The following is a 13,736-nucleotide window of genomic DNA, read 5'->3' on the forward strand; positions in this document are numbered from 1 at the left end:
ATGACTGAATGCTTCTACCCCAGTTTCATATCTCCTATGAGTTTAGAGGTATTTTGTTATGCACTAAAGCCACACCTTGAGTAGGAATCATTCTACCTAGATTTTATGTATAACATAACGTAACATAACATAACATAATATAATGTAATATAATATATTTTCTCCCAGTCTGCTTTTCTCTTATCCCTGTTTATGGCATCTTAAAAATTCTAATATTATATTAAATCTAAAATCTCTGTTATTTCTAAGTTCTTTGTTTTATTTGGGAAGGTCTTTTTTGACTCAACATCATTAACAAGAGTTATTAGATGGGTGTGTAGAGGGTGGTTGTTATAATTTATTGAACCTTTTGGCTGAGAAGTTTTACATACTATATCAATGATCAAAAACTCTGAAGAAGAAGAGGAAAGAAACCCACTTTTTTAAGGGTGTGATTTTTTTAAGGGCGCGGCCTAGACACTGCCACGGGCTTCCTTACTACAGGCCTGTGGTTATTCCCATTTTATGGATAACGAAACAGATGACTTGGCCCCAGTCACACAATTAGGATGTGGTGAGGTCCAGTCCTTGGGACATAGCAAGGACAAAAATTAATATTTATTGGATGAGTGAATGAGCTGGAATTTCACACCAAGCCTGTTTGACGCAACCCAAGCTTTCTCTCCCGTACCTCACTGCTGCTGCTTGCTCTCCCTGTGTAAGGCAGCTGCAGTTTAGCATATTTTTAGGATCAACGATAGGTCCTTACAAAATAGAACATTACGTTCCACATGTGGATCAATGTTCCCTTCCACATTATACAATGTCAAAAATCTGGTTAAACGAAGAAGGGACAGAGTTTCGAAAAAGGTTGGATTTTTATTAGGTTGATGCAAAAGTAATTGCGTTTTTGCAATTGTTTTTCACCTTTTAAACCACAATTACTTTTGCACCAACCTAATAGTTTGAGACCTGGATTTTGGACAAAACAATGGCTGGAGAAGGAGATGGCAGGTGGGATTCAGCTATTTCACAGTAACGCTGTCAGGCAACAGAATCTCTTAAATGGGCATTCATCTCTGGAGCAACACAGGGAGAACTGTCTTCTGCCACGGGTTTTTATTGGATCCTTGCTATTTGTGACATACATAGAGTCCTAGGTGGGAGGGCAGGGCTGACTTTTACAAGCCCTTGGAGTCTATTTTGTTTTGTTTCCTCTTTCAGAACATACTTCTAGAACTTTCATCTATTATGAAAAAATGATGCATGCCTGGGACCAGAAAAATGGACCCAGAGCAGGTGACATCTGCAGGAGAAAAGTTGTACCTTGTCAGCTCAAACTGCAGGAAAAGCTGCTGGAACCATCCCCTCCACAGACACCTACCAGATGATGGGTGTGTTCAGGGTGCTCTAGCTGGGCTCCCCCAGCACGGGAGCCCCTTACCTGATGGGGCTGGAGGCAGCCTCTCACTGCCCCGCCCGGCCTCACTGCAGGTCTGGTGCTCAGGCAGGCAGGAAGTGGGCACCATCGGGGAGAACCTAGGGCTAAGAGCTGCTGTCACCCCGAGGTGGGAAGGATTGGGCTATGGCTACCCTTCCCCACCCAGCAGCCCAGTGGGACATGTTGCTGAGAGAGCACCGTAACTCTGTGGCAGGGGCGGCAGCAGCAGCAGCAGCAGCAATTCGGACCCTTGAACATGGGTTCAGAGCAACGCAGGAGTTTCCTGTCTGTAAAGGAGCGGTTAATGAGACACTTGTTCATTTCCTCTTATCAGTACATTTCTTGGGGATGAACCAGCTAGATTTTTGTTCATAAATGCCATGACATGAAATATTCATTACAATACTGGCAAACACTCGCATTGCAGGATTTTACTTTGTCCTTCTGCTGAGCTCATGCAGGGTCAGTGGTGATGGCGTGACTGGGGGCCGGGCGGGATCTCACGCTGGACTTCCAGGGGAGTGACTCTGCCCTGCCCTCCATGCTCTCCCCATGGTCCCGAGCCATCCAGGAAAGGAGCATCAAAAAGCACTAATGCTTCTTGTAGAGCATAGAGACATGGACGGCCCTGTGATATGCACTGATTAGCCAGTGCATGAGGCTGATTGACTGGCTGTTATTGTCTGAGTTCTGAGCTCCATAAAGATGGGCCCAGTTCCCATGGAAGAGCCACTTAGCTCTTGCATCCTCTATCTCATGGCCAGACTGTCCCCTAACCCTGACCACATACCTTGGAATAAAGGCTTCAAGTTATTAGGAGAATCAATTTTGTCCAATGTCACAAAGCTCTGCATCATCTATGTCCTGGGAGATAAAATCCAAACTCCTTAGCCTGGCACACCACGCTTTCATGCGCTGGCCCCTGCCGCCGAGTCCATTCCCTGCCTCTGACCTCGTTCCCTGCCTCATGCACCTTTCCAGCTCTCGCTCACCCTGCCCTTGCCCACAGAGAGGTTGACTGCTGGACATCCACCCACTGCGTGCCTGCCTTTTGGGGTCTTATGGAGGCAGTGCCAGCAGCTCCTTCTCAGCCAGCCCTCCCCTCAGCATACCTTTCTTTGTATCAGCCCTGTAGTTATAGTAACAGGTACTTTTTTTTGTGGTAATTTTCATTTTTTGCAAAAAGAGGCACAAACTATATGCAACTTATTTTTAGGAAGCAACTTCTACCCAGCTGAAGCGAGCTCCCCGAAGCTAGGATACCAGTCTTCTCCTGCCCTTGGACTATGACATCTACTATTGGCTCTATGGTTCTCAAAACTATACCACCCGTTTCTCTGGGTCTCCAGCTTACAAAAGGCAGATTGTGGGCCTTCTCAGTCTCCATAATTGAGCGAATCAATTCCTGATGATAAATCTCATATCTATGTATATCTATCTCCTATTGGTTCTGTCTCTCTGGAGAACCCTACCTAGTACAGTAACTGCCTGGGATGTTGCAGAAGGAAGCCCAGGATTGGATGGCACTGGTCTGTCCTTCCAGCCCAGACAGCTCCTGAGTCAATTTGCAAAGGTGGAAATGAGGTGTGGGGATGGGAAGAGGCGTGATCTACTCCATAGTGAGTTGGTAGAAGAGCCACTGAAGACCAGGGGGATGAAAATGACACTGGGCCAAGCCCAAACGGTGCCATTTTAAGAGGCATACCATATTCCAGGTGTGTAAGTCACATTATATGTTGTGTAACTGTGTAGTTATTGTTCGTCCCCAGCTTATAGATCAGAGAAAGCTCAAAGAGGTTAAGCAACTTGCTCCAGAGCTAGAGATCACACAGCTGAAGTGCCTGCTGTGCAGCTGGAATTCAGACCCAGATCCCAGATCCTGCTGCTCCAAGGCCCATGCTCCTTCCAGGAAGCCCTGGTCTCTCTTGCCTGTAACAATCAGCCATGATTTATTTGTACCTCTGTCTGCCTGACTAGCTGTGAAAGCTTTAAGGATAAGGCCTGTCTTGCACAGCACGTAGCAGTGTTGGTTGAACAAAGTATAGAGGCCAAAGGCAATACATTACCCATCACTTCCAATTCTCCATCGTATTCCTTATTTATTGGTGTTCTGTCAGGTCTCGTCAATAGGTTTATGATTATTTACAGCCTCCCTAGCAGCTCAGCCAGACCGCTCCCGAGTCCAGTGTCTTTCATGGTCCTCTGGCCTGCCCACCATTCAATACCCTGTTTTCCCTTTACATTGAAATCCAAGACAAAATGACCAAATCGACTTTGTTTGGATCGACTGTATTTACTCCCTAACCACAATTCTAAACTCCTTGCCCTGCCCCTCATTGCCTCTTGCTGCTGATCCTTTTCCCCTTTGTTTACTTTCATTTGGTTTTTTGTTTGAAATTAAACCTGTTATTTTGAGATAACTGTAGATTCACATGCCATTGTAAGAAACCGTACCCTTTCCCTGGCTCCCTGCAATGGTGACCTTTTGCATAGGCTGCAGTAACATATCCACATGAGGAAACTGGGTTTACTGCCTTTTATCGGCTCTCAAAGGCACTAGGGATTTTTCAAACTCACAGTTGAGAAATCACATGATCATTTTCACATTAGTATTTTTCGAGATTTCTAATCAGATTAACCAGGTAGGAGGTAAGGGTCCAAACTAGAGGAAGAGCCATGGCTTCTGTGGGAGAAGAGATTTCCTGTGGCCTCCAGCTCTGTAATCTATAACACAGGGGTCAGAGGCAGAGGAAGTCAGTTTACAATGCATAATGATATGTCTTTATTTCATCAACAGAAATGGTGTCTAGACAAAATTCAGTAACACTAGCAATTCAATTGAGTGAAATTTTTTTTTTTGCACAATAGTGTATTTACAATGAGTAAATGAAGTTTCAATTCATTAGTTCATAGCAATGTTTTTTTTCCCCCAAAAAAGGTAAAAATTCTTAGTTACAGAGAATAAGCATCAACAGCCATTTCATCTTTACAATAAAAACCACAAGAAAAACCACCATCACTTAGAAAAAAAAAGAGACAAGCCTAAGAACTAGTACAATAAAATGATGCATTGAATTAAGTTACATTAATCGCATAGAATCTGTGTAAAAAGTATGTAGAAAAACACCTGATGTAACCTGTTACAGTCGTTGACCAGTTATGAGAGGTACAGAGGGTTATACAGGTAGATATGTGTGAAAACTGTCCGTATTGTTCAACCTGGGGAGGAAGAGAAGAGGGGCTGCAGCCCCTTGCATACACTGAGAAGACCCTGTTTTGAATATGGCCTCTGGAGTTTGTAAGGCATATATTAGAGGTGCACTTGCAACAGACTGGTTCTGGAACAAATTCTCACACGCCCTTTGGGCCTCGCAAGCAAAGGTTGTGCCTGCCGTGAACGGCTCCCTGTATCTAACCAGCACTCGAAGCTTCCGGATACATCTGGAGTCTTCCTGATCACTCACTACACGTGGCAGGTCCTTTCTGTCAGGGCGTGACCGGACGCCCCAGCATTCCCACGTGCCAAATGCCTTACGACTCAAGCAGAGTCACCCCTCTGCCTGCAGACATGTTTTGGTAGAAGACTTAGAATCCATCTGTACAGAAAACCTTTGTCCAAGTCCCTTCACTGTTTCCTGATACACGTGTCTGATCGTCCCTGTGGGAGCGTTTGGCATCGAATGCGCGTCTACCTGAAATGAATGGTCTTGGTGCACTTCTGCTTCTAAGGAGGGCCACTGTTTTAGCTGAGGTCAATACACTGGAATGAAAATGAGAGTCCGAGTTGCTTATCCATTGCTTAATAGTGAAATGCATACACCACGCCACAACATGGTATCAAAGCTACAAAAGTGGGCCTCTGCAACCAAGCGGGTATTCTTCACAAATGGCAGCATCATTTTCATATTACAATTAAAATACACAGATAGTCATTTGATATAAATACTATCTCCCAGGGTGGAGTGTAGGAAAATACTATACACTTACTTTTCTTTGCAAGAAATGTTTTTGCACCGTCGGTTGAATAATTTATCCTCAGTCTGCCATAATAGGTCTTTTCTATGTACAAATACTATTTGCACACACTACCTGTGTACAAGTATAGTCTATTCTGCAGCATCAGTCTTCGATGCTTGGGTCATGAGATGGCTCGGGCAGTTTAAGAACACACAGCGTGAAGACAGAATGCCTGCCTCCACGCACACAGACTTCCACACGCACACCAGGGCCACAGCGGCCACTGCACTGTGGACGGACCAGAAACAACCTGCATCACAATCCTCAGTTCTGGGAAGAAACACTAACTCATGATCCAGTGAACAGCTATATATATATATGTGTATGTGTGTGCGTGTGTGTGTGTATATATATATATATATATATATATATATATATATATACTGTAAATAGACTTAAGAACCTTTTTAAAAATATATATATGTATATATACATATATATGTGTGTGTGTGTGTGTGTGTATGTGTATATATATATATATATATATATTTTTTTTTTTTTTTTAAAAGGTTCCTTAGTCTATTTACTGTGATTTGGGGACAAAGCTTGCTTCTTGTTCCCTTCTAGATCGGTGACTCCTCCAAAACTGTAAGCAATCGTGGAGCATTTGGAAGTCATTTATTAAGGGTATGATGTATCGAACTAGATAGCCAAAAAGAGACTTGAAAGAGCTTTGCAGGCTTTTCCTTCCTTTTGAGAGGCTCATGCTCCTCCACAGCTTATAGGGCAGGACCTGGCAGTTTCTTAAAAGACTTACAGTTTTTCCCGTCTTTGTTTGTTTCTGCTTCTTTAACGGCAATCATAAAGTATTACAAGAGTCAGTGTAGGTTTAGCCCACTTGACAACGGCCTTGAACTTCACACCGTGCCCCTCGCCTCAGAGCAGCCCTGGCACGAAGCCCTCTGGCTGCTCCCTGCCCTCCTTTATAAGAAGCGGCAGTTGGCATATTAATCACTAGCCTTTTTTTTTTAATTCCTTGGGAAAGCACTACAAGGATTAAATCCCACATCATAGTGCCTCTTAAAAGCAGCATCCCTTTAGAAAGACAGTTAATAAATTACTTGTACAATATACAAAACAACATTTTCTCCTGCAGCCTGAGTCTTTGTTAGGGAACCAGGAAGAGAAGTCGTAGAATGGCCTAATAACTTCACCAGCATTTTTTCCCTTTTTTTTTTCCCCAACTGTTTTGTTCCAGAATCAGTATGTAATGAAGTTCAATTAATTAGTCAAGGCACCCCCAGATAACGCAGAGAAACAAACACATACAGCAAAGCACTCACCTGCCCAAAGCCTGACCATCCTGAATGAAGTGAGGTCGTCTGGAGACACAAGTAGAACAAAGGTAGACCCAAGGGGAGGACTAGATGCAGGCAGATGTGAACTCGCCCCAGGGCTACCTCCAACCCACACCCACCCCAACACAGCTGTCACTGGGGTCATCCTGAACAGCCCATGTCTGGAAGAGCCTTTCTCTGTGTAAGGAAGACTCTCAGAAACACAACTAACTGTCACCAGGCTGTGCAAACACTATTCCTTTTTGTTAACTTCCTTTTCATAAAAGGAAGGGATCCCAGGGAAAGTAGACAACTGGCTGTTAAAATTCCACTTGAGGCCATTTGGATTCTGGTCCCCAGCTAGTCCTTCCTTTGAATCAACTCAGAAATAATTTTGACAGACACATGGTTTAGAGCAGTAACAGACACAGACATAGCACATGGCACAAAGTCAGTGTTCATGGTGGATAATGAACAAAATCGCAACAACTTGTTCAAAATCTCTTAAGAAATTGAAAGTCAGTTTTTCAAGCAGTGTTTTTCAACAGTTCCCAGGGCAGGGGTTTGGCTGGGAAAGGAATAAAAGTGAGGCGGGTGTGAGCAGGAGGAGGATGTGGGCTGGGTTAGGGTGGAGAGAAAGCGACCCCCCACTTCCGGGAACGGCTGCCACACAGGTGTGTGCAGACCCAACCACAGAAAGGGGGATGGACGGAATGTGGTCAAGACTACCAGTTGCACATGAGTTATGACCAGGGTAAATCACGCCAACAAGCTGGTTTGGACCTGGTTATGATTTGAGCAGGAAACATAGCTTTTTTAAAAGAAGAGGAGGTCACTTAAAAAAGGCAACAAGAGAGTTAAGAAACAAAATACTGTTGGCTGACTCCACCATAACACATACCTGTGATGGATCACGTGATTCACATTGAGTTTAAATTCGAGCTGTCACCAGTTTTCCACAAAGGCAAACCTCATGGTGAAGCACAGAGCCGGTCTACTAGGCCAAGACATTCCAACAACTGTCATAAAAACGGTAGCTCCCACAGAGCTTTATCAAAATCTGTCTCAGACAAGCACACACACATACATACACACGTGAGAAGAGAAACGAAAACCCAGAGGCAGGTTTTTAAAAGTGGAACGAGTTTAAAAGAAAAGCCTTTTTTTTTTCCCCCAACCCTACCGCATGAACCAACAAATTTCTGGCATTCATACATATTTAAACATTTAGCGCTAATATTTGTACAGAAAAAAGTTAATACTAAAACATATGTTACTATGATTTCACTTTTTGCCTACATCGTATACTAATTCCCTCTTTTACATGCAGCTTTAGTATTGTCCAAACAATGGCACAAATAAAGAAAGAAAGCCAACCATCTAGTCCCCACGCCCACCCCCCACCCCGCATCAAACCCTTAGGGACTCTTCCCACAGCCAGGCTGGAAGGCCGGCTGGAGGGAGGGAGCTCATTCCTCCTTCTCTGAGGCTGGCTTGCAGGACCTCGGCATACCTTCCTGTAAACGTGGCCAGGGGCCAAAGTGCCCCCAGAGCCAAGGGAAGCTGCTCTTTGTGGGATGCAAGCCAACCAACAAGTTTTGCAGCAAGAGAAGAAACTCATCATCAGGTGAGGGTAGGTGTGTGTGTGGTGGGGGCGGGGCAGGGAGGGCTCCTGGCCGTATCATGTCCAAAGCCTGAGAATGAAATCTGCCTTCGGACAAGACAAAGGTGGAAAACCTCAGAATTCAACTCAAAGCATGTGGAGAAGGAAGGGAGAAAGAAATGCTTCTGTCTGCATCAGGGACAGACCTCAGGCTCACATCTACCCTGCTCTCTTCAACTCTGGGTGAGCTGCATTAACCCAGGACAGCCACTCAGAGGCAGTACCCGGGATGTGGGGGATGAGATTCAAATCCCCTTAGGTGACATCTGCTGGGGGGCCAGTCCTGGACAGGGTAGTTGGGTGGGTGGTCAGCCACGTCCTTCAGAAGAGAAGGTCCTCCTGCGCACGACCCTTACAGGAGCAAGCCAGGCCTAACGAAGTGTTGAAATGAATGGGACTTAACCCCACAGTGAGAAAACAGTTCTAACTTGATTTCCAGGAGACAATGCCTGCTGAGTTCTGGTATAAAATCAAGGATTCCTACTGTTCTGATGAACTTTCGAGTGAGATGCCCAAACTCTCCCCTCACTTAGGAATCTGAACATCCAGCATCAACTCTGAACTCTCTGCATTTCAACTTTGCTGAGGGAGAGGTGGGGAGGAGGTTAAATAGAAAAATATTCAAGCAGATTATTGTCGACACATCCTAGGATGAATTCGTTATTTGGCAAGATTGTTTTTCCTACATAATTATCACCTGAGTGGTTTTTAATTAGTTAAAATGTTTTACTTTTTAACGAAAAGCAAAGAATATACAGTATACTTGAGTTATACTGAAGTTACAACTTCATTTAAGAAAATAGGTTTGACCCAAAACTCAGTGCAAGTGGCAAAGTTGACCAGGACTGTACAGTATCTGCAAGGAACACACAGACAAACCCACAATACGCACTTAAACGACACCACTGGACGGTGCCCAAACCAAACCAAACAAAAAAAAGGCTGTCTAACATAAAACCTCAAAAAAAAGCTTCCAACATTGAATTCTGTCCATAAATAAGTACGAATTGAAGTTGTACTGCGAAGCAAGAAAAAGGACATGTTAACAAGTTTACCAAACTAGTTCTAGCATCAGAGACAAAAGAAGAGGAATGTTGGAACCTGTTGGTAAATGAGAAATGAAGTTTCCAGTTGTAGGATGAGAAAATTGAGGCATGCAGGACTTTTGCATATGGAGAGAGATATATATTTTATATATATATTATATATAATATGTACAGTCTAGCTATAAAACTTTGATGTGTATAGAAGCTGTCTTCAATGAAAAAAATTGAACATTCAGAAGAAATTCCTGAGATAGGGTTTGTGACACGGGCCACTGAGAAAAAAATCCGTGGTTGGGTCCTAGAGGTGTCCTAGTCTATCCCTGTTAAGATTGAAATTAACCCACAGACAGACAGTGTCCTCACTGTTGTCTTTCCTTGCCGGGCTGGGCAAGGGGTAGCACCATTGTGAAGGTAACGATCGCTCCTGCGTGAAGAGAGGAGGGAATACTTAGAAACAGTATTGCTGCTAAGACCGCTGTAGTGTGCACCAAATTTCTTCTCGGTTCTTCCAGACAACAGAGGAACCGCGCCACAGGCTGACTGAAGAACACCTGGGTGGGAGAGGAGTGAGAACTGGGAGGCAGGCCGTCACTAGGTGTAATCTTTCCTGGGCTGTTCGTCAGTTGTACACTTATCAGTCATTTCCTGGCAGAAGTCCACTGTCACCGTTTGGCTCCTGGGTTCAAGAGGGGGTCCTCTTTCTGAGAAGTTTCCCGGGTCAGTGCCTTCCAGCCTCCGGGCAGACGTACAATTCTCTGAGGCGTTGCTGGGGGCCCAGGGAGGCCCGGGGGGAGCTGCACCCTGCTCCAAGCAGCAGGGCACGGTTTCCCCCACCGCACACTGGGGGGCGGCAAGGTTCTGCTCAATGCCTAAGGGCGCAGGGAGACCCGCGGGTCTGAGCACGGGGCAATACCGATGCAGAGCCTGGATCTGCTCGGGGCTCTGCATGTCTCTGCAGACTTCCTGGGAGAGGCAGGAGAAGTTGTCCAGCAGCTCCCCCATGCACGCTTTCAGCTGGTTCCTCTCTGACAACAGCTTCTCTTTCTCACACACCTGGACATCAGAGAAACAAGAGAAGGCCCGGTCAAGGCTCAACTGGAGGACCCAAGACCTCCTTTTCTGGGGAGTTTCCAATGTTTGCTTTTGCATCCTACATTAGAGTTGGGAAAGACTAAGTCGAGACCTAGACACGTAAAAACTATACCTCCAGGGAGCCTGGACACACACTTCTGCCAAGTCTCCTATGGGTAGCTCATCCAGATGTGCTACAGACCCTGTTGGCAGCTGTTCCTCCCGCTCAGTGGCTGGGCCAAGTGAACAGCAGAATGACCACCCACCAGAAAACTGCAGGGAGCCGAGGTTCCACTGTTTTGGAATTTGGGGTTTGCAGAGAATCTATGGGAAACTTCTTGGTCCCAAACCTTGTAGTCAAAAATCTCCCCCAAATGTATAAGATTGCCACTTTCGAAGGTTACAAATAACCGACCAATTCCAACTACCGGTATATGACGTTTGGGAAAAGGCAAAAGTATGGAGACAGTAAAAAGATCAGTGGTTGCCAGGGGTTGGGGCGGGGAGGGGAGGGAGGGATGAAAAGCTGGAGCACAGAGGATTTTTAGGGCCGTGAAACTGCTCTATGATACTGTCACGGTGGGTACGTGTCATGACACATTTGTCCAAACCCAGAGAATGTACAACACAAAGACTGAGCTCCAATATAAACTGGGGACTTTGGATGACTCGGGTGTGTCCATACAGGCTCCGACTGTAACAAATGCACCACGCTGGTGGGGGATATTGCTAATGGGGGCGGCTGTGAGTGTGTCAGGCAGGGGGCATAGAGGAACCCTAACAAATATTGATCACTGGCAATTTCATATGGTTCACCCAACATCAGCAGGCTCTCCGGCCTTTGCAGCAGACAAGCCGAACACAACAGGCCTTCGTTAGGATGGCTGGGGACTGTGCAGTGAGGCCCGAGCATGCCAGCCCAACGTTCTGAGATGTTTTCCTTAAAGAAAATCCCACATAAGCTCTTGTGTTACTAAATTCCATCACCCGCTCAGAATTTAGCCACCCGAGGGGAAGCTGATTAAGGCTTTACCATAACTATGTGTGTGAGGAGAGCAGATGAGGTGCTCCAAGAGGCACACCCAGTAAAATGGGTGAACAAGCTGGACATCTGAAGCAGCAGGAAGTGAGTCCTCTTGCTGGGCAGGTGGGCAGGAGGGGTCAGGAGAGGATGGGAGAGAGAAGGAGAGAGAGAGAGAGAGAGAGAGAGAGAGAGAGAGAGAGAGAGAGAGAGAAGGAGAGAGAGAGAGAGAAGGAGAGAGAGAGAGAGAGACAAGGGGGGAGAGAGAGAGAGAGAGAGAGAGAGAGAGAGGAGCAAACACTCGACACAGGACCTCCTACACGGGAACTGCACGTGCCGTAACGTGAATGCAGTGCAGTCTGGCAGGCAGCGTGGGCATGTGTGTCGGAGACAGAGATTTACACGGGGAAAGGGCACCTGCTAAAATATTTATAAATTTTTCAAGAAAACATGTTTTAAAAATGAAAAATAAACAGATGTACAAGTGCAACTTGAGAGAAATACATTATGCAAGTCAGCAAGAGCGGAGTGGCGTGCAGGAGACAGCGTGGGAGTGGGGAGTGAGTGTGTGTGCTGAGGGCTTGCAGGGAGGGACCAGGCTGCCCCCGCCTGCCAGAGCCGCCCTACACTCAGACGAGGAGAGTGGGGGCACCACCCCGCCTAGAGGGTGGCAGATCAGAAACAAAACGCACCTGGGCTGTGCAACCTGGACCTCCCTTGCTATAACCTGGAAGTCGGCAAAGGAAGAGGCAACACTCACCGCCCAGCCCCAGGAGGGGAAATCTGTCTGAATTCTGCCACGTGGCCTTGACCAAGCCACCGACCCCTCCACGCTTACTGATCTGCACAATGTTCTGGGACACTCTGAAGGGGGAAGAACACGAAATGCTGCGTGGGACAGTGTTGGGGTTCACTGCAGGAAAGGCAGCGCAAGTCAAGACCCTGGTTACAAGCACGAAGGGGTATGTCACCGACGGCCGTTGATAAGCACGTGAAACTTTTCGGCAGTGACATGCAGCATCGCATTTAAGGGGTTTCCACAAAAGTGGGGGAGAACAACATTGGCATAGTGCTTTAGACATCTGCCTGGGGTGTGGCTTAGACTTTATTATTTGTTTAGTATTACAAAGTTCCATGGAGAAGAACACTAATTACAAAACCCAGGCATTTCTCCAATATGCAGACAGTTTGATTTTATTAGGGGTCAAGTTCTAGGGAGGGAGTGGAAGGTGATGCTGGAGGGGAGCTGCAGGCCGAATCATGGCATGTCTTGCTACGGAGCGTAGGCTTTATTTCGTAGGTGATGGGAGCCACTGAACATGGGCAGATTTTCTCTGCTTGTGGGTGTTAATGACAAAACAAAAGACCCTGTAGTCCCTGTTTATCTTGATGACCGGTAACATTTCCTCATGCCTTTCACATGTCTTCTCTTGCTCTTAGATTCGCATCAGGGTGGGGTTTACCAGGAGGGACAGGATTGCTGCATGGAGTAAGAGGACCTAAACTTCAGTCAGGACCTCATTACGTGGCTTCCCTCTTCTTCCCTGACACAGACATGGCATCAGAGCTGAGTTTCCAGTATGTGGCTAGCAGAAAGCTCACGCTGGAGGAGGTTGCACTGCTTACCTTCAAAGCTACAGTCACGAGCCAGAGCCCACCTGGATTTACTTCCCGTAGCTAAAGGCGGCTTATCAAGGAGAAGGGGGCACAGAATGCTGAGTGAGTTGGGAGCTTGCTCCCTGAGACAAAATACTCGCAGGCATAGGGAAGAAGTGGCAGACACATTGAGGCAGAACTGCCAAATCACAGGGCTTCAGGAGATCATGTAGCCGAGGAGCTGCCTCACAGAAGGCAGGAGTCCTATCTTTAGCCTACACTCTTCTGTGGGAGGCAGGAGCGAGCAGTAAAAACACAAGATTTGGAATCAGACAACTGGGTTTACAGTCAAGCTCTGCCACCCAGTGGGGAGTTAGTTACCTAACCTCTCTGCACTCTAGTTTCCTCCTCTGTAAATGCAGATAAAATACTCCCGGAGTCTTCGGGTTGATGTGAGGGATTAAATGTGACTATCCACAAAAATAGTTGAGAATAATGCCTGGTCCATATATGCGTGCAGTAAGTGTTAGCTATTCGTACATGTTGAATAGAAAATAAAAGACAACTACCTTTCTATGTATGACTGAGAGGTATAAAACATGGACACCCACACCGATATGCACAT

At 46.1% G+C, this 13,736-nt stretch overlaps 1 protein-coding gene across 3 annotated transcripts in view; it reads right to left on the reverse strand.

Annotated features, from left to right (window-relative positions):
- Nucleotides 1-5,954: 5,954 nt before the first annotated feature.
- The window catches only part of BACH2 (BTB domain and CNC homolog 2), a 326,058-nt gene continuing 318,276 nt past the window's right edge, over nt 5,955-13,736 (reverse strand). For all 3 annotated transcript variants that reach the window (XM_033100232.1, XM_033100245.1, XM_033100236.1), the window contains one exon: nt 5,955-10,476. In XM_033100232.1, coding sequence (XP_032956123.1) covers nt 10,015-10,476 — 462 coding nt within the window. In that variant the 3' untranslated portion in view covers nt 5,955-10,014. The remainder of the gene's footprint in view (nt 10,477-13,736) is intronic.

This window comes from Rhinolophus ferrumequinum, chromosome 3 (genome assembly GCF_004115265.2).
Source record: "Rhinolophus ferrumequinum isolate MPI-CBG mRhiFer1 chromosome 3, mRhiFer1_v1.p, whole genome shotgun sequence".
Lineage (NCBI taxonomy): Eukaryota > Metazoa > Chordata > Mammalia > Chiroptera > Rhinolophidae > Rhinolophus > Rhinolophus ferrumequinum.